The sequence below is a fragment of the Pleurodeles waltl genome, chromosome 9 (genome assembly GCF_031143425.1).
Source record: "Pleurodeles waltl isolate 20211129_DDA chromosome 9, aPleWal1.hap1.20221129, whole genome shotgun sequence".
NCBI lineage: Eukaryota > Metazoa > Chordata > Amphibia > Caudata > Salamandridae > Pleurodeles > Pleurodeles waltl.
In genome coordinates this window covers 468,142,721-468,167,234 of record NC_090448.1, presented here as the reverse complement: position 1 = coordinate 468,167,234, position 24,514 = coordinate 468,142,721, and the positions used below count along the sequence as shown (strand labels likewise).

General features: G+C 47.2%; 1 protein-coding gene across 1 annotated transcript in view; it reads left to right on the top strand.

Annotated features, from left to right (window-relative positions):
- The window catches only part of LBHD2 (LBH domain containing 2), a 448,061-nt gene extending 428,217 nt beyond the window's left edge, over positions 1 to 19,844 (top strand). The window contains exon 4 of the mRNA XM_069207296.1: positions 17,071 to 19,844. Coding sequence (XP_069063397.1) covers positions 17,071 to 17,150 — 80 coding nt within the window. The 3' untranslated portion in view covers positions 17,151 to 19,844. The remainder of the gene's footprint in view (positions 1 to 17,070) is intronic.
- Positions 19,845 to 24,514: the final 4,670 nt, after the last annotated feature.

The window sequence follows — 24,514 nt, the reverse complement described above, 5'->3', positions numbered from 1 at the left end:
TCAACAAAGGGTTTGCGGTGGTAAAATCACCATCTTCCCAGCTTTCAGGAACAGGAAGACTTGAATTAGAAAACCCCATTTTTCAACACAAGTTTGACATTTTACTGGGACATACTCCATTTTTACTATGTTTTGTGCTTTCGGCCTCCTTCCTGTTAGTGACAGACATGGGTGAGAAACCAATGCTGGATCCCAGAAAGCTAAACATTTCTGAAAAGTAGACAAAATTCTGAATTCAGCAAGTGGTCATTTGTGTAGATCCTACAAGTGTTTCCTACAGAACATAACAGCTGAAAAAAAAGAATATTGAAATTGAGGTGACAAAAACAGCCATTTCTCTCCACGTTTTACTCTGTAACTTTTTCCTGCAATGTCAGATTTTTTAAAGCAATAGACTGTTACATCTGCTGGACTCTTCTGGCTGCGGGGATATAGAGGGCTTGTAGGTTCATCAAGAACATTAGGTACCCAGAGCCAATAAATGAGCTGCACCTTGCAATGGGTTTTCATTCTATACCGGGTATACAACAATTAATTTCTGAAATATAAATGTGAAAAATAGGTATCAAGAAAACCGTTGTATTTCCAAAATGGCCACAAGATAAGGTTTTGAGAAGCAGTGGTTATTTGCACATCTCTGAAATCCGGGGTGCCCATACTAGCATGTGAATTACAGGGCTTTCTCAAATAGACGCCTTTTTTTACACACTGTCTAACATTTGAAAGGAAAAAAATGTAGAGAAATACAAGTGGAAATAACACTTGTTTTGATATTCTGTGTTACCCCAAGTCTCCCGATAAAAATGGTACCTCACTTGCAAGGGTAGGCCTTATGCTCGCGACAGGAAACACAAAATGGACACATCACATTTTTACATTGAAATCTGACATGTTCTCTGCAAAGTGCCTAGCTGTAGATTTTGGCCTCTAGGTCAGCCGGCACCTAGGGAAACCCAGCAAACCCTTGCATTTTTTAAAACAAGATACCTAGGGGAATCAACAATGGGGTGACTTGTAGGGCTCTGACCAGGTTTTGTTACCCAGAATCCTTTGCAAACCTCAAAATGTGGCCAAAAAACACTTTTTCCTCTGATTTCGGTGACAGAAAGTTCTGGAATCAGAGAGGAGCCACAAATTTCCTTCCACCCAGCGTTCCCCCCAAGTCTCCTGATAAAAATGGTACCTCACTTGTGGGGGTAGGCCTAGCTCCCATGACAGGAAATGCCCCAAAACACAATGTGGACACATCACATTTTCCCAAAGAAAACAGAGCTGTTTTTTGCAAAGTGCCTAGCTGTGGATTTTGGCCTCTAGCTCAGCCGGCACCTAGGGAAACCTAGCAAACCTTCGCATTTTTGAAAACTAGATACCTAGGGGAATCCAGGATGGGGTGACTTGTGGGGCTCTGACCAGGTTCTGTTACCCAGAATCCTTTGCAAACCTCAAAATGTGGCCTACAAAACACTTTTTTCTCTCATTTTGGTGACAGAAAGTTCTGGAATCTGTCAGGAGCCACAAATTTCCTTCCACCCAGTGTTTCCCCAAGTCTCCTAATAAAAATGGTACCTCACATTTGTGGGTAGGCCTACTGCCCGCGAAAGGAAATGCCCCAAAACAATATCTGGACTCATCAAAATTATCAAATAAAAAGCTACCTGTTTTTGCACTGGGGGGCACCTGCGTTTTTGGTCCTGGGCTAAGCAGCTATCTAGGGAAACCTACCAAACCCAGACATTTCTGAAAAATAGACACCTGAGGGAGTCCAGGGAGGTGTGACTTGCGTGGATCCCCCAATGTTTTCTTACCCAGAATCCTCAGCAAACCTCAAATTTTGCTAAAAAAACACATTTTCCCCACATTTCTGTGTGGGATCACCGCACCGGGACACATTTCATACCTCCCAACATTTCCCTCAGTCTCCTTGTAAAAATGATACCTCATTTGTGTAGGTAGGCCAAGTGCTTGTGACAGGGAAGAGCCAAAAACATGTCGAATTTGAGGGGGAACCAAAGCGGGTCCAAAAGGGAAGTTTGAAAAAAAACATTTTTAGGCTGACAAGTGCAGCTGAATTTTTATTGTATAGATGAGACAATGCTGGGTGGTAGGAATTTTGTGGGTTCCTGCAGATTCCGGAAGGTTCCATCACAAAAATGTTGGAAAAATGTGTGATTTCCAGCAAAGTTGGAGGTTTGCAGGGCATTGTGGGTAAGAAAATGGTGCGGTTGCATGTGAAACACACCACCCTGGAATCACCCAGATGTTTAGTTTTCAGATGTGTCTAGGTCTTGTGCATTTGTCTACATGGCAGTGTCCCAAAGTCCATAAAGTGCAGCCCTCACCATTCCAAGTGGGACGATTTAGAGGGTTAGCCAAACTCTCATGGCCCAAATGTAAAACCAAAATCCAAATTAATCAAATGTCCTCTTGCTTGCTGTGGGATAAGATGTTCTAGTGTGCGGGGGAGAGCTGAAAGACTGTTACCCCCTTCAGTTGGGGAGGGGGCATAACCAGGCCCATACTGGTTGGTAGCCACCACCCCACTATTTTACGTTTTCATCCCCTGGCATCTAGTAGACTTTATGCTCCCCCCCCTGGGTGTGGATCAGGGGTAATTGCAGAACAACTTTGGCCCCATTTATCTGGGGTGGGGGTATAGCCATATCCCCACCCTTTTATTTTGGAAAACAAACTTCCCTGGTCTCTGGTGGGCTTTCTGCCCCCCCTTTGGGGGCAGATGGGCCTTCCAAAAATAGGCTAATCTGCCCCGAAGGGGGGCTCATATGGCCAACAGTAATGTGCCCCCATGTGGAGCGACCCTTACCCAAGTGGCTGCCACCCTAAAGAAAACACACACATACACACACACCAATCCCTGGTGCCTAAGTGGTTTCTGTCCCCCGGGGGCAGACCAGCCTAATAGAAATACGTCGATCTGCCCCCAAGGAGAGCAGAAATGGCCTAAAATAAATTTTCCCTGCCCAAGGGGTCACTCCCCTTGCGTGAAATTGGTGCAAAAAAAAAATCCCTGGTGCCTAGTTGTTTCTGCCCCACTTGGGGGCAGATTGGCCTAACGGAAATTGGCCGATCTGCCCCTAAGGGGGGCAGAAATGGTCTAAATACAATTTACTCCCCACCTCTAAAAAAGAAAACAAAACAAAAATTATCCTTGGCGCCTACAGGTTTATGCCTCCCCTGGGGGCAGATCGTTCAAATAACAATAGGTCGATCTGCCCCCAGAGGGGCAGAAATGGCTGCAAATAAATGTGCCCCCCCAGGGGAGCGACCCTTGCCTAAGGGGTCACTCCGCTTGCGTGAATTCACTTTAAAGAACAACTCCCTGGTGTCTAGTTGTTTCTGCCCCCCTTAGGGGAAGATTGGGCTCATAAAAATAGGCTGATCTGCCCCCGGGGGGGCAGAAGTGGCCTAAATATAATTTGCCCCCTATGGGAGCGTCCCTTGCCTAAGGGGTCGCTCCCCACCTCTAAGAAACAAAACAAAAAAATAAAAAAGTTAAAAAAAAAGATCCCTGGCGCCTAGAGGTTTCTACCCCCCCCAGGGGCAGAACGGCCTAATAACAATAGGCCGATCTGCCCCCAGGTGGGCAGAAAAGGCTTTGAAAAAAATTGCCCCCCTGGGAAGGACCCCTTGCCCAAGGAGTCGACACCCCTTATGCCAGTTTCTGTTGCTAAAATAAATCCCTGATGTCTAGTGGGCATTTCAGAAGCCGGATCGCTTCACGATCCGGCTTCTGATATGCTCTGAGAGACTTCAAAGGGAAGGAAACTCCTTTCCTTCCCTTTGAAACCTGTCAGGCCCCCATCACATGATCGGAAGGTAAATGCTTTGCATTTCTCTTCCTATCGTGCTGGAAGCTGAGCTTCCAGTGCGATGGGGAGGTGGCCTCTGATGAGGTCAGCGCGTGATTGTGTGCTGACGTCATCAGACTTCACGGGGGGTCGGGCGTGGAAGGGGAAGGGCTTCCCCTTCCATCCCTGCCTTGAGGGGGTGGGAGGGAAGCCCACTGAGGGAGCGCTAGGGCTCCCTCCGAGCACCAGGCCCGAGGACGTAATGGTTATGTCCTCGACACAGGAGCACTGTGCCGGTGGACGTAACCATTACGTCCCCGGCACAGAAGGTGTTAACAGTTATTTTGTTTATAGTTACTGTAACATAACCACTAATGAAAAAATATGAATGTAGAATGAATAGTTTGCACATTAAATTGTGTTTTTTACTGTAATAAGATGGTGTTTTAATTTGCTTGCATTAGCCTAAGTGAGGCCTAATAGGCCCCTGTATTTGTGACTGTGCAGAAAATGTCAAGTCCTCTTGCTAACGTGTACCTTTATTTTAGACTTCGTTCGCATGAGAAGACTAGTTTGGTAATTGATGTCTATTGTTTTACAAATAGAGAGTTGGAATAAACTGTCCTTGGATGTAGAACATCCTGAACTGTGGATTAGCAACTTACACATTTCTTACCACTTTGCGTGGAGCTATACGGATGAACTCATGACAAACCTGGGAACCCATGAGGATGTTACTAGTTGGAGTTGTATGATCAAATTTTACTGGATGTTGTCCCTTCAACATCAAATGAACTGTTGCATTGACAAATCAGCTTGCCTTATGAACTTTAAAGTATTGATGATCAGCTGGACTTTGGCCAGAGGTTTCCTTTTTGTTCTTTTTGTCTTTTACCCACATGTGTTCTGCCAACACATTTTGGGGGTGATTCCAACCCTGGCGGTCGGTGATAAAGCGGCGGCCAACCCGCCAACAGGCAGGCGGTCCAAAAAATGCAATTCTGACCCTGGCGGGAACCGCCAACACAGCCCGCCACTTTAACACTCCGACCGCCACGGCGGGACCGACAAACAGCGCGGCGGTCACCGCCAACAGGCAGGCGGCAGGCAATGTACCGCCCACCCTATCACAACTCACCAATCCGCCACCTTTTCCGGGGCGGAAGCCCCGCCGATAAAAACACGGCGGAAACAGACTACGAACGGGAAAACGCTCACCTCCACACACTCCACGAGGACGGAGGACAGCATGGAACCCAAATTAAACATACTACCAGCTATTGTCTACCTGCTCATCTACCACGAGTACGAACGCCGGCGCAGACGACAACGGTGAGTACTGCACCTACGACACAGGGGAGGGGGGAGGAGGAAAGGTTACGTGCACACACATACGTGAAACACCCACCCCCCCCAACCCACCCCCCAATACCTACACACCAATGCAGAGCAACAAGTCAGAGTGACACCCCCCGGAAGAATGCAAAGACATAATTAAAACGAAGTTTCAAATTTATGCATAAAATAGGTTCATTGAAGTCATGGTAAATATGAAATATACAAAAGAAATAATGAACATAGTGCAAAGTATAAACATAGTCAATAAGTCCAGCACAGTCCGTTAAATATCCATAGTCCGTGGGCCAATGTATACAAACACATGGGCAAAGCCCACACAGGAGACCGGATACCATTGGAGAGAACACTGCAGAGGGCATCAGATGATAAAACAACAGGCACCTCAGGGGGAAGGGAAAGGGGGGCACCTCAGCCACATGAGTCCACGACGCCAGATCCACGAGGGGCCTCCATGCCCACTGTACCATCCTGGGGAGTGCAAAGCCACAGTCCATCAGATGGATAACCGACTCCACTGGTATTGGAGGAGGCATGGTGCCCAGAGTGCTTCGTGAACACCTGCTCGACACAGAACCGGCACTGTCAATGGACCAGTGGTGCTTGAGACGGCGGTGCCCAGCGGAGCGGTGCTTGACAGGAAGGTCCCAGCGGAGCGGTGCTTGAGATGAAGGGCCCAGCGGAGCGGTGCTTGAGACGGCGGTGCCCAGCGGAGCGGTGCTTGAGATGAAGGGCCCAGCGGAGCGGTGCTTGACAGGAAGGGCCCAGCGGAGCGGTGCTTGAGATGAAGGGCCCAGCGGAGCGGTGCTTGAGATGAAGGGCCCAGCGGAGTGGTGCTTGACAGGAAGGGCCCAGCGGAGCGGTGCTTGAGATGAAGGGCCCAGCGGAGCGGTGCTTGAGACGGCGGGGCCCAGCTGAGCGGTGCTTGAGATGAAGGGCCCAGCGGAGCGGTGCTTGACAGGAAGGGCCCAGCGGAGCGGTCCTTGACAGGAAGGGCCCAGCGGAGCGGTGCTTGAGATGAAGGGCCCAGCGGAGCGGTGCTTGAGACGGCGGGGCCCAGCGGAGCGGTTCTTGACAGGAAGGGCCCAGCGGAGCGGTGCTTGAGATGAAGGGCCCAGCGGAGCGGTGCTTGAGACGGCGGGGCCCAGCGGAGCAGTGCTTGAGATGAAGGGCCCAGCGGAGCGGTGCTTGACAGGAAGGGCCCAGCAGAGTGGTGCTTGACAGGAAGGGCCCAGCGGAGCGGTGCTCTTCACGGCGGGCCCTGTTCAGCGGTGCCTGTCTTGGCGGGGCCCTGTTCAGCGGTGCTCTTCACGGCGGGGCCCTGTTCAGCGGTGCTCTTCACGGCGGGGCCCTGTTCAGCGGTGCTCTTCACAGCGGGGCCCTGTTCAGCGGTGCCTGTCTTGGCGGGGCCCTGTTCAGCGGTGCCTGTCTTGAAGGGGCCCTGTTCAGCGGTGCTTGTCCTGTCTTTCAAGGGACCCAGACCTGGCCAAGACTCCCCGCTTAGTCGCCCTCCGACCTTGCGGTAGCGGGGCCCTCCTGTGATGGAGTCTTGGGCCTGTGGGTGTCGTCCGTCACACCCGGTATGGGGCTGGTGGGGCCCTCCTGGTGCGCTCGCCTGCTGCATGTCTTCTCCGCCTGGCTGCCCTTGCCCTCCTTCGCTGCAGCTCTCTGGCCCTTGCCTCCCTTAGATGATGTGGCAGGTGACGGGGCAAGGACACTCTCCTTGGTGGCAGCCGTCTCAGGCTTTTTGCGCCGGCCCTTAATTTTTCTTGTCCTCTTCCCAGGGGGTGGGCTGGCTGTCCCCTTGCTGCTGGCCGATGTTCCTTCCCTAGGAGCTGGTGGACTCCAATAGCCCTGCACTATGGTGATACTAGATGCAGGGCTGGTGGTGGCTGAGGTGCTCTTTGGACTCTTACCAGATGGAGGGGGTGGGTCAGGTGATGCAAAGAGGTTAATTTTGGAGAGGAAAAGTTTTTTAGGAGCAATGGGAGGGGTAGGTGCAGTGGGTATGGGAGTGGAGGAAGAGGATGTGGTTGTAGGAGAGTCAAGTGTGCTGTCTTTGGGTGCAGGTGCTTGGGCTGGAGGCTGTCGTGAGGTGGATGGCTGTTGGGTTGGTGGCTGCCTGCGTTTGTGTGGTTTGGAAGAGGGGGTGACAGACACAGTGGTAGAGGACACAGGGGACGTGTAAATGGCAGTGGGGGTGGTGACTGCAGGTGTGCTGACTGTAATGGAGGGTGTGCTGGTGATGGAAGTAATGGCTGATGGTGGTGTGCATGCAGGTGTGAGTAGAGACGTCACAGGGAGGGAGGAGGGAGATGAGGAGGAGGGGGACACAGAGGTGGCAGTGACTGTTTACATTGTTTGTGTGAATGCCTGTGGGATCTGTGGTGCTTATGTCTGGATGAGCTTCCCTTGGGTGTTGAGGTGTGTGCAGGCTGGTCTGATGGTGTGGATGGGATAGGCAGAGGAACAGGAGACTGGGACTGGGTGGAGGGAGTTAGAAGAGGGAGGCTGGAGACAGGGACAATGGCTGCCGTCAGTGCTGAGGCCAGAGCGTTGAACGATCGCTGATGGGCAGCCTGACCCGAATGAATGCCCTCCAGGTATGCATTGCTCCGATGCACCTCCCTTTCTACACCCTGGATGGCATTCAAGAGGGTAGACTGCCCAACAATGAGTGTCCTGAGGAGGTCAATGATCTCCGCACTGAGGGCAGCAGGGGTAACTGGGGCAGGGCCTGAGGTGCCTGGGGCGAAGGAGATGCCCGTCTTCCTGGGCGAGCGGGCACGGAGCGAAGGCTGAGGGGCTGCTGGGAGGGCGGGGCTGGTGCGCTGGGTGGCGGCTGTACCTGTTGTGGCGGTGGGCACGGATGTTGCCGCCACCGCAAGGGAGCTCCCTTCCGAGGACGTGTCGGTGTCGCTGACGTCTCCACGGGTCCCCGTTGTGGAGCTCCCCTCGCCCTCCGTCTCACTGGTGACCTCGGAGTCGGTTGCATGGCCCTCCGGGGCCATGTGAGATGCAGCTCCCTCGTGCGCCGATGCCACTTCTCCTCCGCCTGATGATGCTAATGCACACATGCACAGGAATACAAAGAAAATGTGTGGGGGGGAGAAATGAAGACAGGTTGAGTGCATGCATTGGCAACACCGTTGGCGGAGAGGACAGACACAGAAGCCCCCTGCACTACGTTGCGCAATCGGGGTACACTACCCAGTTCTTGTGACTAGGCCTACAGGTCTATGGATGACAAATGCACACGTGGGTGATGCAGGACCATGGATAGCTGGACTTGGCACCCTACAGAGGTGGGGGGCTGGGGCACAGGGCCATGCCTAACGGAGGGGACTAGCCTACAGAAAGCGCCCTGGCCTTGAGTTACCCACAGCCCTCCTCCCCAACCCAGACACCTCAACTGCGCGCAAACATAGCAGAATGTGCAGATACTCACCCCCTTGTATCTGCTGTGATGTCCTCACGCGCCCATCCAAATCGGGGTAGGCCACCGCCAGGATCCGGGACATCAGGGGGGTCAATTGGCGGCTGGCACCCCTCCTACGTTGGGAGGCCATCCCCAGCAGAGACTCGGCGGTCTTTCTGGTCCCGCGGCGGATGTCCTCCCACCTCTTTCGGCAGTGGGTGCCCCGTCTGTTGTGGACCCCCAGGGCCCGGACGTCCTTGGCGATGGCACGCCAAATGTCGATCTTCTGATGGGCGCTGACCTATTTGACATGTACAGGGTGGGAAAAGAAATATCATCACTTTTCTGCATGGTCGATGTGAGTGGCCCCCCCTCCCCAACCTTGCCATGTGGCACATGTTCCCATCTGTCGTGCGTTGCACTCCTCATTCGCTCCCCTCCCCACCATCTTACATACACCCCACTCAACACAGGCATAGACCATTCAGCGTGCACCCTGTATACAAACCTGTTGGTCTGGAGGACCGTAGAGTAGCGCATACTGGGGGAGGACCCCATCAACAAGTTTCTCCAATTCCTCAGATGTGAAGACAGGGGCCCTTTCCCCAGTCGCAGCAGCTATAGTATCTCCCAGACCGAGGTCACAGCAGCACTTGCAGTATAGGTCCTCTCCTGTGGATGATCAGGTCTCGAGTGATTAAGCAGATAGAAAATGGCGGTCACGCCCGCGGCGGTGCGTACCGCGACCGCCGGCGCACATCGTCATTGGCTCATGAAACCCATAGGGTGCAATGTTAACCAATGCGGCTTCGCACCGCGGTCTTCGACCTCCTACCGCCACGGTGTGCCACGCCAGCGCATTGACCTCACATCCCACTGTCACACTTCACAGGTCAGGCAGCCGCCATTTCCAGGGCCCACATGGCATAATTTCAACTGCGTCACACAGGCCTAGGCCGTGCATTGCCACTCATACAAGCCTTTCAATGCATTGCGATTCTTTTACTGTGCAAGCTGTGTGAACGAACCTGTGGTTTGCTTGACTTTCTGCTCCATGTTGTCCTTCCTAGGCACTGTCCGCTGGGACTTGCGAGGAGAAGGATAAATCCTCCCGTGTACCGACCGCTGGTGGACCTGTCGACAATGGAAGAATGACATGTTATACTTAGATACAGACTTGACAGAGCCACTATACATGAACTGTGTGCCCAGCTGGAGCCAGACCTGATGTCCCCCATCCGCCAACCCACAGGGATTCCCCCTCTGGTGCAGGTTCTGTCAGTACTCCATTTTTTGGCAAGTGGGTCTTTTCAGACAACAGTGGCAATGTCATCAGGGATGTCTCAACCTATGTTTTCTAAGGTTTTGTCCAGAGTGTTGTCTGCCCTGATGAAATACATGCGGAGCTACATTGTTTTCCCTGAGGAGGATGATTTGGCTACAGTGAAGGGTGATTTCTATGCCCTTGGACATATCCCCAACATCATTGGTGCCATTGATGGGACCCATGTGGCTTTGGTTCCCCCCAGTGGAAGTGAGCAGGTGTACAGAAACAGAAAAAGTTATCATTCGATGAATGTCCAGGTGGTCTGTTTGGCAGACCAGTACATCTCTCATGTAAATGCCAAGTTCCCTGGGTCAGTGCATGACGCGTATGTTATGAGAAATAGCAGCATCCCTTATATGATGAAACAGCTACAGAGACACCGTGTGTGGTTATGGGGTGACTCTGGTTACCCCAACCTCACCTGGCTACTGACCCCAGTGAGGAATCCGAGGACAAGGGCAGAGGAACGGTACAATGAGGCCCATGGGCGAACTAGGAGGATCATAGAAAGGACCTTCGGCCTCCTGAAAGCCAGGTTTAGGTGCCTACATATGACTGGTGGATCCCTAATGTACTCACCAAAGAAGGTGTGCCATATCATCGTGGCCTGCTGTATGCTTCACAATCTTGCTTTGCGACGCCAGGTGCCTTTTGTGCAGGAGGATGGTCCAGATGGTGGTGTTATGGCAGCTGTGGAGCCTGTGGAGAGTGAAGAGGAGGAAGACGATGGGGACGACACGGACAACAGGGATGCAGTCATACAACAATACTTTCAGTAGCACACAGGTAAGAAACAGCCACCCCAATTTACATTTACTTAAGGCCTCCTGCGTCTCTACTGTCTGTGTTTCCCCCCAGTTCCTTTTCAGTTAATTGTGACTTTCCCTTCCCTTTTCAGAGCTGTATGACCGACTGCGTGACTACTGCTTTGTTTGCCCATGGACTAAAGCTTATTGACATTGGTATGTTGTCATCACAATGTTAGTGAACATAATTGCACCGTTATGTGTAATACATTTGTGAAAAATACAAGCAGACTCCTGTTATTTTAAGTGCAATGAGTGATTTATTTCAAGTGCTACATATATGTAAATGATTGGGAAGCGGGGATGGGTGGGTGTGGAGTAATGTCCATGGCAGAGTCCAGTTCTCAGTCGCACAGGTGCATTGTCCATATGCCTGTGGAAGGATGGAGCAGGGGCAATTCAAGGTTGGACAGGGTGACTATGTGGGACAGTGGGATGACATCAGGGGGTATCATATGCTGGCGGGGGTCTTGCAATCCTACTCTGTCTTCTTGTGAGATCTCAGGTTCCGCTTGCGGGGTGGTTCTTCTTCAGCAGGAGGTGGGGTTCTGGTGGACTGTCGTTGTGTGGGGGCCTCCTGTCCACTAGCGCCGGCGGATGTTGTAGCCTGTTCCTGGTCCTGGCTAGTGACAGGGGCCCTTTGTGGTGCCACATGGTCCCGCAATATGGTGACTATCTGGTTAAGGGCCAGGACGATGGTCCCCATTGCGGAACCGATGTTCCTCAGGTCCTCTCTGGACCCCATGTACCGTTCCTCCTGCTGTGCCTGGATCTCCTGGAACCTGGCCAGTACCGTCGCCATCGTCTCCTGGGAGTGGTGGTATGCTCCCATGATGGAGGAGAGGGCCTCTTGGAGAGTGGGTTCCCTGGGCCTGTCCCCCCCCCTGTCGCACAGCAGCCCTCCCAGTTCCCGTGTGTTCCAGGGCCTCTGTCCCCTGGACGGTGTGCCCACTACCACTGCCCCCAGGTCCCTGTGGTTGTTGGGGTGGTGGGTCAACCTGGGTGCCCTGTAGTGGCGGACACACCGCTGATTGACGTGTCCTGGAGACAGAGGCATGGGCCCGCTGGGTGGGAGCTGTGCTGGTGTTCCCAGAGGGGTTGGGTCTGGTGTAGCCTGTGGCTGTCTGTGGGGAACCGACTGTCCAGAGGTCCCCGATGGGCCGGGCTGGTCGTCTGGGTCCAGGGAGACAGAGCTGCTGTCATCGCTGGGGGCCTCAATCGGGGGGTGGGATGGACATCTCTGGACCCTCCGTGGCGGTGTGGTGGCGTTCGGGTCCTGCAGGGGTATTAAGGTATGGTTATAGCTTCTGTGTGTGGCATTTCGTGTGATGGGTGGGTGTCTGTGCAGGCATTCCCTTGTGGGGGCTTTTGTGAGGGTGGCTTGTGGGGGTGATGTGTGTGTGCAGTGGGCATGCTTTGGTGATGGGTGTCCATGCTTTGTGGTCGCATGCAGGGCTTGGTGTTTGGATGGGTGGGTTGTGATGGTGAGCCTTTTGCAAGGAGTTGGTGTGATGGGGGTGGGGGTGAGGGTGGGGGTATGTGCTGGCATGCAGGTGGGGTGGGGGTGGGATGTAGTAGTTAAGATTTGACTTACCAGAGTCCATTCCTCCAGCTACTCCTGCGAGGCCCTCAGGATGCAGGATGTGCAAGACTTCCTCCTCCCATGCTGTAAATTCTGGGGGAGTAGGTGGGGGTCCGCTGCCAGTCTTCTGCACCGCAATGTTGTGCCTTGATACCATGGAACGCACCTTCCCCCGTAGGTCGTTCCATCGCTTCCTGATGTCATCCCGATTGCGTGGATGCTGTCCCACCGCGTTGACCCTATCCACTATCCTTTGCCAGAGCTCCATCTTCCTAGCTATTGTGGTGTGCTGCACCTGTGCCCCGAATAGCTGGGGCTCTACACGGACTATTTCCTCCACCATGACCCTGAGTTCTGCGTCAGAGAACCTGGGGTGTCTTTGGGGTGCCATGGGGTGGTGTGGATGAGGTGAGGGGTGGTGTATGTGTTGTGGAGTGTAATGTGTGTGGTGGTGTATGGTGTTTTGTGCGTGGTAATTGTGTGGGTGATGTTGTGATTTGCCTCAGTGTGATGGTCTACTCTAAGCAGTGCTGTCTCTCTCTGTCCTTGATTCGCAATTGTTGTCGTAGGGGTTTGTGGGTGATGTGGGTGTGTGTTTTATTTTGTATTGGGTGTGTGGGAGTGGTGTGTATATGTATCTCAGGTGTGTGTTTCAAATTGACCAATGTGGGGATGTTTTGTAAAGGTGTGTGCATTTCGACCGCGGCGGTGTGTACCGCCAATAGAATACTGCGGTTGAAAGACCGCCGCGTGGATTCGTGGGTCGTAATGGCATGGGCGTATTTCTGTTGGCGTGACGGTGGAGGTTTGGTCATCGCCATTTTTTCGCTGACCTTTGGTGTGGCGGACTTTTGTGGATGTCGGATTTTTTGAGGTTTTCAAGTTGCGGGTCAGAATGACCGTGGCGGTTTACCGCGGCAGTGTTATGGCGGGCTTCTGACCGGCGGTAGGCGCCTTTTACCGCCGAGGTCAGAATGACCCCCTTTATTCCCTAATAGGCTAAACTGTAGGGATTTCCCCTTGCCCAGAAAAATGTAACTTTGATGATTTAAACTTCCTTGATGCTTATTAAAACTGAGCATTGTTTGTTTTTCATTCTTCAAGTTCTCTTACTTATGTTCTGTATTGTCTTAGTTGAGTACCTAGTTTTCGTAATGTTATTCCGCCTGAACTTGTTCCGTCACCTTGATCAGCCCTTGGTGATACTGTATCTTTATAACTTTGTCTTGTGAATTGTCTCCATGACTTTGAGCTAATGTTTGTAATACAACCCCTTAACCTTATTCCTGACTGGGGTTTTCTTTATTTTGCCATATTGATCAAACAGTGTAATTTAATTGGTTTGTATTGGAATTTGTTGTTTAGTTCTACCATATCCTATGCAGAGTCCAAAGATCCACTGACCTCCTTGAGCATCGATTCCTGCAAAGGATGGAAATACTCAAGCAGTCCCTAATTTCAGTACTGTTACACTTTACAGCTTTCTGGCATATTGTGCAGCTGGCATCAGTGCAATGTACTTTTCCTGATTCAGAAAGAATAGCAAACTGGCTTCCAGTTCAGTGTCAAGGGTTATTGAGAATTCAGTAGAACAGCTAAATATTTTTTACAGAACACAGTAACATTACACCACCTTACTGTTTTCCTCTCATATAATTTGGCACAAAAATGCTAACTTACATGGTAAGCTTTCATTAAACTTGAGCCTGTTGATGTTTCTATTATTATTGAGTTGGGTATGTGTATGGATTGTTGGATGAGAGAGGAGAGGGATAGATTTATTAGTAGGTAGATGGATTGATGAATGGCTGAAGAAAGTGGACATGCATTGACAGGGTGTAAGTGAGGCGATGGCTGAAAAAATGGTTGCATCGGCTAGGAGGATGGTTTGAAAGATCTCCTTGGTTAATGGATGGGTAGGTATATGAATGGATGGGCACGGGTGCCCACATCGATGAATAGATGATGGACATACATGTGGATGGATGGATGGGACAGATGCTTGGGTGGATGGATAATTGGATCTTATTAATAGATGGGTCTTGTGTGTTGATGGATTGATAGATCGTTGAGCGGAGGCATAGATCTTGGTGGATGCAACAATGGATAGAATTGAAAGATCAATAGATGGGTGTTTGGATGATTTATAAATCTGAGTGGATTGATGGATTTGGTGGGCGAATTGATGGATCTTGTTGGGTACATGGTTTCATGAATGTCAAAGCACTTCCTTTTCTGCAAGAGGCTAAAAACTTTTCTGTATGAAAAGTAGTCCATCATTTACCTCTATATAAAGCTCCAGCGCTAACCATTGTATTTAGTATATTTGCCCTACTGCTAGGATATTCCTTTGGAGAGGAGCAGTGCACTATATAAATGAAATAAAACAAATAAATAAATGAATGGATAGACGATGGGTGCTTGGAAGGAATGAATGAATGGGTGGATAGATGAATGGATATGGGTAAATAGATCTTAGATGGATGAATAAACAGATGGGGGGGTGGAAGGATGGATCTTGGTGTGTGCATGGATAGATAAATGCATGAAATTGTGTATTTTTGCACTCTCATATGACAGAGCTATGTTGGCACTTCACTGTCCTCTCAGTGTATTTTGGTACATGTAGTTTTCTATTTCATATTTCAGTATCTTTAGAGTATGTTATACCTCCTCTTAGAGGAGCTGCAACTTACTCTTGCCAAGTGTTACAATGCTTCCCAAAGTCGGACTGAGACAGAAAATAGGCTCGGTGTCAAAATGAAAGCAGGCTCCATTAGCGAATCAGATAGCTAAATAAGTGGCCCACATGAGTAAATTGGGCATATTTGGAGTTTCAAAGATGCACACTGGGTACGTATTTTGCGAGGTAGAGGAAACATTTGTGTTTGCTGCAAGCAGAGTTTTGGGTAAAATCAATGAAATCAATAGTAAAAACCGACCCACCTGGCAATAAAAAGGGCCCACAAACTGCTAAAAAACTGGCCTACACACTGACCTATTAAACCTGCCAATCTGCACTTCCAGGTTGCCCTGTAAATGCTTCCCCATAAAGAAATGTTTGTCCATACCACCAGAAGCGATTTGTGTAACTCCAGGCTGCCTGAAACATCACAAAAAGTATTTTTGAAACTATTATGGTTGCATTATCCCAAGATACACCCAAGTGATTCTTTTATATATATATATATATATATATATATATATATATATATATATATATATATATATATATATTGTTTTTTTTTGTTTTTTTGTTTTTTTTAAATGCTTGTACTAATGCATTCATTGATTAGGTCTTGTAAAAAGGCATTAAAGGGTTTACGTATTTGTGCTTGAATTCTTATGACAACATTTGGAACATGTCTCCTATTTCTTAGAGAATCAGTTCACATTTTTTGTGTATCTGCGCAACAAATCCTCAAGGATGGCATGAGTGGCCAAATACATTGAATTGGTGTATGCCTAAGTAAATTTGTGCAGCAACGTGGTCAATAGGATCCTCAATAGGCGAACCAAAGAATAGGTATCCTGTCTCACCTTTCAGATGCACGGCCTGAGCTCAAGTATTAATATCCCAAAATGTTGGTCAGTTCAAAGAAATAACAATGCAAAAACAATATGCTTAAAAGTTATGCACATGAGGTCCATGTGTGTGACAAACAATAAGAACTTTTAGTGATTCAATGAATAGTTGTTTTTTAATGGCTATTACGTTTTATTTTATTTTATATTTACTGATGGTTCATTTTTAGTATTATCCTAACTGATATGGTTTTAATTAACTGTCAATAAAGATCATCACACACCTGCTAACCTGAGGTCCAAGGTATGTTCATAAAACTAAAGAGAACATTTTAATAAAAAACCTTAAAGGAAAGCTGGAGAAAGTTAGTCTGCGAAAGGACGAATAAATGATAATCCCTTAACCTGTTCAACTACATGATTGAAATATTAAAGAAAAATGTTTGAAAATAAAAACAGAATCCTCTGGAACCAGGTTTATTCACAAATGTCAGTAGGATTGGTGAAAACAACATTCAGCTTGTATGTACATCATCAGTGGTGGTGGTACAGACATTCACGCCAGTTTACAGATAATCAGCCTAAAGATGGAAGATCTCTGTATCTTTCAAATATAGCTCATTGACTTCTGTACCTGTTCTTCGGTTATTGTTTGGGTTTAGGTGAAGTTAAACTTCACCTCAGATGAAGGTAGGATTCTTTGACCACGTTTTTGTGGTGTGAAGTTGGCCAGCTTCATGGGTCATGCTATGACTTTCACAACCCTACATCTAAATCCAAAATTGTAGAGGGCACTGGTTGCTTTGTCTAAGCTTCTCTAGTGTTCTAAAGGAACACTAACTGCCATTAGGTCCATCGTGCAGGGCTTGCAGCCAACAGGGCTGCATTTAGCAGAGTGAATGTAAACGATCCCCACAAAAGGCAGAGACATATTTTGGGGCCCTCCTTGGAAACATTTAAACTGAGGAAAAGTACAAATCTGTAAACAAGGAAGGCTCACCTTTGCAAGAAATGTCAATAGAACACTCGTTGTGGTACAATTGTAATCTCCGTGTTTCAGCTGCAAAACATCTTGGTTCTGGACCAAATTTAGCAGAGATCATTCTTGTTTGTGAAATGAAATCATAGTGTCTGTTTTTCCTCACCTTTTTGTGAATCCTAATTGCTTAATCCAGTTTTGCCAAAAACAAAAATGTTTTCTCATGGAAGGTAAATTAATTAAGACTTGCCTGTTTCTTTTATTTGTATAGGGGCGTGGTCGCATTCCTCCCAAGAACCCGAAGATATCACAGACAACACGAAAAGCCAAACAACTGAAATCGAAGACTAGACATTTCACGCTCAGCAAACGTTAAAACTTATCGGGAATGTTGGATGCCAGCATTCCAAAGAAACGTAGAGAAGCGATCTGTGTGTAAACAAGGTTTAGTTAGAGATCACTGAGAAGGTGGGGGAACTAAAGATTTGTTCTTTGTTTCATTTGTGGCGTTCCAGACTGAATCCCTGCTGTACATAGCTTCATTGGTATCACTTAAAAAGCTGTTGATGCACAGACAAGTTACCGGAAACAGCGTGTTAGCACTCGATCTTAGAAGTGAAAATGTTGCTTGCGTTAGCTCACTGAGTAGGTGGAGAGAACTTCACATAGGACGTGCTTCCGCAGGATCCTTACTTATCTTCCTGGACTTTTGGGTTTTAAGATTACTGCTTATATACTAGCACTGTGATGTGTGGATATTGGGTGTTGGATATAGCCATTTTTTGTAGAAGAAGCACAGTTATTTATTTCGATATGTGCTAAATACCAATAATTTGCAAATGCAGTTTTCTTACATAAAATACTTTGGGAAAGGTGATTACATACTTTAAATCAGCCTATAAACGCGTGTCTTGTTTGACTTCATGCTAAAACATATCTGATCAATCAATTTCAGCACTGTTTGTGTAGGCATCAATCTGTCGGATGTTGAGATAGCAGAGGAAATTAAGAAATGTCGCCATGCTGTTGGGTGTAAATGATTACTGTTCTGAGCAAACCTAAGGTCATGTGCTGTGGGTATTGGTCCCGACTGCATGAAAAAAGGTAGGCGTTCATTTACAGGGCCTCTGAGAACATTGACAAACTTTGCTTTTAGTCAATCAAATTTCATATTGGTTTTAACAAGTGTTGATTATCTTGAAAAGTTCAGTTTCATATGTTCAAGGAGGTCTGTGGGCCAATGAATTTGATCCGGTGCCAATGTGTGATGCGAAAGTTCCACTTTTCAATCTGTCCTTAAAGTAGTTTCACTTGGTGTGGCCCGTTAAGGCAACATTGTCAATGTATCCACAACTAACCTGGCGGCTCCCAAAGTTCTTTTAAGTTTGGTAACCACAGAAGTGGAGGTGCATCAGTACAAGTCCTACTTTTCTAGATCTGTAGTTGGCCTAAAGTAAAGATGTCCCGTTTTACAGGAAAATGCTGACATCTTTGTAACCATTTATATGCAGAAATCTGAGTTGGACGGATGAATAGAATTGTGAACCTGGCAGAATGTTGATGTACACCATACTGCACCTTGCCCCCACTTTGCCCCAGAAAAGGCCACAGTATTCAATTCATAGTCGTATATGCCTTTGCTGATACACCTGTCACACCTTAAATTTAGAAATCAGAGGAGTGCAAGCATCCTATGAGACTGTGTATCTGGCAACCTCATCTTCGTGCGTCCCTATTTTTAGTGTTTGTGCGCTTTTGTATGCACAGGAGCTCTTTAGCTCCTTTTTCTGTTTGTGGCCAGCTGAATCATTTTCCACAGCATCATTAGGCTATCCAAACACTTATGTAAGACAGTTCTCTTATTGAATACAGAATACTCTCATAATCATATGTCATATGCACGTGATGTGCCGTTGACAGAGTGATGACATAGGTTGGGCTTCCTTTAGGCAGAGATTAGGGCTGTAATCCACTTATAAATATACATTTGCTCACTGTTGCTTTTACGTACAAGGTTCTTCCTTATTCTTAGGGAAACCGACAGCACAAGGAGAATTTACAGTGAACGTTATGTTTTTTAACAAAATGTTAGAGAAAGTCTACCTGCTTCAGAAGATTAGTTAATCTGCCTAGGATTTTAATGTTCGCTTCCACAGCATGTCAGTATCATGGTATATGGCAGAACTCACTGCAGGGTTTTTAATGAAAAATGTGAAAGCAAACATAGGAGTGGCATTCTTCAAAATCAGTTCATGCTGTGATCATGACTCTAATTTTGCTGTTTTTTGGTTTCCATTTTTCAACCTATCTCTTGATCTGTGGTGAAAGATTTTTGGAGTCCAAGAATATTTGGATACAGACTGGTAGCAGTGGATCCTGCATGACTATGGAGAAAAAAGGACTACAGTGACGTGGGATTGTGACAAAATACATGTCCCATAATACAAAACCATCCCCACACGGTTCATGTACAATTCGATGCTGAATCTGTTTAAACATATCATAATTTTCATAATTTTTGACAGAAACTAGCTTCTGTGTATTTTGTATTTCATCTCCTTCAACTCAATTTTTTTTATTTTGTGTTTCTCTTCCAGCTTTTAAATTCATACACCATTTATTTTAAAATGCATAAAGAAGGCTGCATTTGGGGAACACTAATCTTTCTGGCTTTTTGTGTAAAGAAGCCAAAAATAGTCTGCACATGAACGCACTGAAATGTGTTGAAAAGCAATGTGAAATGCACGCAGAAAATTCGAGAACTTAGCTTTTTGAGCAAGAGAAAGAGGGACATGTCCCTGCCAGGCGACTCCTATTTCAACCTGTCTTCATATTTAAACTCTTTATGTATGTATGTATGTGTGTGTGTGTATATAGCAATAGCACTGTTTGTTGGAAAACCGTCGTTTTGTATTTTTATTCTGATTGGAACAGCTTTATAGAAACTATAGACAGGAATTCATAGCAATATTTTTCTAGTGTAGCTTCAAGTATAACAATTCTGTATTTCGTATTGTCTGTTGATGAAAAAAATCTGGAATAAGACCAGGCTTTGTTTCATTTTTTGTTGCGTTTCTTTTATTGCCTCTGCACAAACAGTTGCACATCACTATTAACTTTCTTTCATTTATACACTATCACTATCACACTATGGCCACTGAAGGGAAAATACTACACATACATTAACACTCGCCGCATTCTGCAGCATACATACACAAAGTAAAAGTGTAGTTTTAGTTCAGGAAAGGGCCCTTCCTGCACAAAAACTATGCTGACTAGAACTTAGACATCCTTGCACTGTGGTGCACTGACAAGGGCCTTTCAACATATGCGATTTTTTTTAGGTCCGCCCCACTCTGACCCACTCACTAATACTCTTAGGTTGTTTTTTTATAGGTTTATCATGGGGAAATGTGACACTCCTGTGAGGGTGTGTCAACTCTTCCACTCAATAATAAGTTTCACGGAATCAAGTGTGTATTTTCCAGAGGTTGTGTATTTTAATATGATCCGAATGGGTACAATCTATATAGTACAGCTGAAGTGAATGAAACATCTAGTTTAAATATTAAACTCATAGGGTCCGATTATGAGTTTGGGGGAAGGGAACTCCTGTCCGGCAAACTCCCAACGGGGTGGTTGCCACCGTGCTGGCTACCCCCGCTGGGTCTATTAAGACTTTCCCGCTGGGCTGACCGGCGGAATCAGCAATGACAATGTATGCCCGCAGGGGGCACTAGCACCCTCGTAATGCACACTGTCTGCATAGCAAACAGTGCGCATTACGAGGGTGCTGGGCAGACGGACCCCTGCATTGCTCCTGTCATGGGCATGGGCAGTGCGGAGGCCCCTCTGTGGCCCCTGCACCTGGTCTCCTCCAGCCTTTTCATGTCAGTGAAACCACCATGAAAAGGCTGGCAGAGAACAAGACTGTAATCAGCAGGGCAGCACTGGGTTCAGCACTTCCATGCAGATTCCAACCTGCACCGCGTCAGCCTGTCCGAATCTCAGTAGGTTGGCGGGGCGCTCCACAACCATGGCGGTCCCACCACAGCAGTCTGAGGACCGCCACACTCTCAATTAGGCCCATAATGTCTTCATCTTGTACTATTCAGCATACATATTTATTTCCGATCATTAGCAATTTAGGAACTTTATGGAAATTGGAAAATATTCTCAGAGTAACAATTTCAACAGTTCAGAGATTTAATTGTACACTTCTTATTGCATTCCAAGACTGTATCCTGTGGTAGTTCTCAGCGGTATTGTTCACATTGATCCAGATGTAACCACCACATGTTTCACTCTTTAAATGGCTTGCAAGCCTGTGGCTTTTTCAAGGCTTAAGGCTGTTATTATTTCTTTCTGCAAGGTATATCGAATGTTCTATATCAGTCTTTTGTCATCCTGGTGTTTTCAGTCCTTCAACTTATTTGGAATCGGTCTCGGATGCAATGCCCAGTCCTGATCTTGTCTTTGTGGTCTTCTCGAGGTATGTCATCATGTGTATGGGGCCACACAACCATGAAAATGAGGGAACGCCCACTTTACATTGTGACGTACATATGAGTACTGGGCATTGAAGAAGAGGCCATACAATTATCTACAGCCACTTATGCAATATGAAAGATGCCTAGAGATGCAAAAGGCAGGGACAGACATCGATTGTGCCCCTCTGGCACCCCCTCAGTCTGGGTCTAATTGTTAGCAGGGACCATATTGTAACTTATAGCTTTATTTGGTTTCAGTCTATTGAGAACTTCACTTTTAAGAAATAGTATGTGTGTTTTTCAGCTAACTCTATACTCTCAAGTTGTACGAACACTGTTCTAAAAGGGTTCTATTTTTGGTGAGCATGTTATTTTAAGTGCACACAGGGAATGGTATCACTTATTCATGCTTCAGATTTAGTAAGGTGCAGATTTGGTAGTGGTGAAAGGTGCCAGGTTGAAAGGACTCGAAGCTGGAGTCCCCAGGAGCACACTGGGCTACGCATACTGGCCATCACTGTATTTTAAAGCTGCCTGTGAGGGTAATAAGCTAGTTCATTCATGTTCATTCAGTCTTTGATTTATCTAACTAGGTGTGTCACGGTGAAGCATATTCTGAGAACACAATGTAAACATATATATTAAATTGGGGACACTCTACGCAAATGTTCAGACAAATGGTTGTGTCCCATACCACCATAGTTAAAGCCAAACCTTTAGCCCTTTATCCAGAGTGAGGACCTTGCATTCTTTTGTCTTTCCCATGACAGGAGAACCATGTCTGATTATAGTGGAAGCATGATGACTGTTAGGGACAAGAAATCACTCATACGATGTGAAAGACAAACCAGTTCAACCATACAGCTGGGTCCCACCTAGAATGAAAGAGTATTGCAATCAACATCTAACAAACAAGATAATCTTTGGCACACAGAAAAAGGTGAGAGTTCGTTCATTGTCTCCAAAATGGATGGCATGGCAGCAGCCCCTCACTCAATGTCACTCAGTCCCTCAGTCGGTGCATGTGAGCTCCTACGGGAGCCTTCTCTGGATGTGAGGAGCATCTATTTGACAAAGGGTTGAGTGCTCTGTGGCATCAGGAAGATATGAGGTTTGATACAATGTAATATTTTTAGTCTAGCATTGCCTCGGAGATGCCAGCCTGTCTCAGTCTATGTTTAAGAGGCGGATGCTCACATCGAGCATCCTGCACTGCTTCAGTGAAATTTTGAAAGATGGACAAAGCCACACCCACACCCTTAGAAGTAATCAATTGTTTTTCCCTGGCCAATTTAAGTATAATATCTCAGTCTCTGACATGAAATAGTACAGACAGAATAGGGCAGGGCTTTGCTCCTGCTCTCCTTTTGGGAGTCTGGGCCTCATATTAATATGGGCCCTTTCAATGGCGATCAATGGGTTGAAAAACTCCGCACCAAACAAGGCCTTTAGAAGAGTCCCCACACAGTTGCTCATTTTGCTAGTATTTGTGGAGTCTGGAATGTCAATCAGGTTAATGTTGTTATACCTAGATGTGGCTTCCAAATCTTTGTTTATGGCCTCAATAACATTAAGGGCTTTTGTTGTATGGAAGAGTTTTCTCATTTATGCCTAAACGTGGAAATGTAATTCCACGGTGGAGAGCCTCTTGTCATGCTCGTTGAGCATAGCTGTTATTTTGTCCACTCACTTTGTCAAAGAATCAGGTTTATTATCTGTAGCTATAAAGCTCTTTTGCATAGTGAGAAAAAACATTTTCATGTCAGACTCTTCATTCCTCACTGGAGCGTCCTGGGAAATCTACACATATATTGGGGGCAGGGGACTGCAAGTAAAGTCAAGTCAGACCATAAGACAGTACATCAGTAAGTAGTGATGCTTGCAGTTCCCTCACTGAAAACAGCAAAAAAAGGCAGAAGCAAGGGGAGGGACAGTAAGGAGAGAGGATGTACTATACCAGGCATTTGAAAACCTCACCCCTTGGTGCCACTCAATATCAGGCTGCAAATTTTCATCCAGATCTTCATTTACCCTGCTGGGTTGGGAAGTCTCTGTATACCACCCTGTGGGCACACCCGAGCTGCCAAGGAGCCCAGGCAGCCCAAGCAGTCCTGTCCCACTCATCGCAAGGCTGCAACCTCACGGGACACAGAACCTACCAGAAACCCCCAGAGGGGGGGATTCATGCTGACACCAGCACACAAGATGGGGACCGCTGCACCTCACAGCCACCTTGTGTGATGTCCCTGCAGCAGTCTACATATGTCTTTCAATCCAGTGGAACACAGGATATTCTCACCACCAAAGGGTGTCTCCTTGATGAGTGTTGTCTGTAATGTGACTCCGCTCACATCACCAGGACTAAGACTGAATGCCAGCTGCCATTTTGTGCAGGCCCTGTAATGCAAGGCAACCCGATGTGTGGAGAGCAGCACTCCCTGAAGTGAATTGGAGCTTCCCAACATGTTCCAGAGTCTCGTGCGTGCAGCGGACGGACTTTAAACCTCCATTGCACCCAGGATTCTGGTGGATTGTTGTTCAAAGGCAAACCTATTTGTGCCTGTTTATGAGTAGACTGGGAAGATGGCATTGCAACCTGCTTATTACTCTTAATTGCAAATCACCATCTGGCTCTTTCTTACCAAGCACTGTTAAGCCTCAACAATGCATAAGGTGTGATGCCTCTGAGTTCAAAGTATGGTAGTCCTATTGGACAGTAACAGTCAAGGATGTTTTTAGAGGAAGGATCCAATCGCTGCCAAATAGACAGCTATAATATTACTAGCTCAGCCAATTATTCATAATAGCTGTTGTCCAATAACCAGGAAGCCCTCTTATTTTTCCAGACCATGCTTATTAACTCTTAGAGTTTGCTTAGGATATTCCAGGGCTGTGATAGTAACGGCTATGAACCAGGGTTTATAACTCATTCATCAAGACAAGGGAGAGAGAAGGTGGTAGGGTTGCACAGATGATTAGAGACGTTTTTACTTCAACCCTCTGAAGATGTGTGTGGCCTCCCCTATCAAAGTTGAACATGTGGGTGAAATCTGTACTTTCAACACCACTATGTCAGTGGCTGTAAATGTGATTGCCCACCAGCCAGGCGATTCATTTGCATTGCATGAGTCACATTTTATGTCACATATCATACTACATTACTTCCAGTCCTACTTATCGGGGACCTTAATTTATGGTTGGGAAACCACCAGTTCTCATATCAAA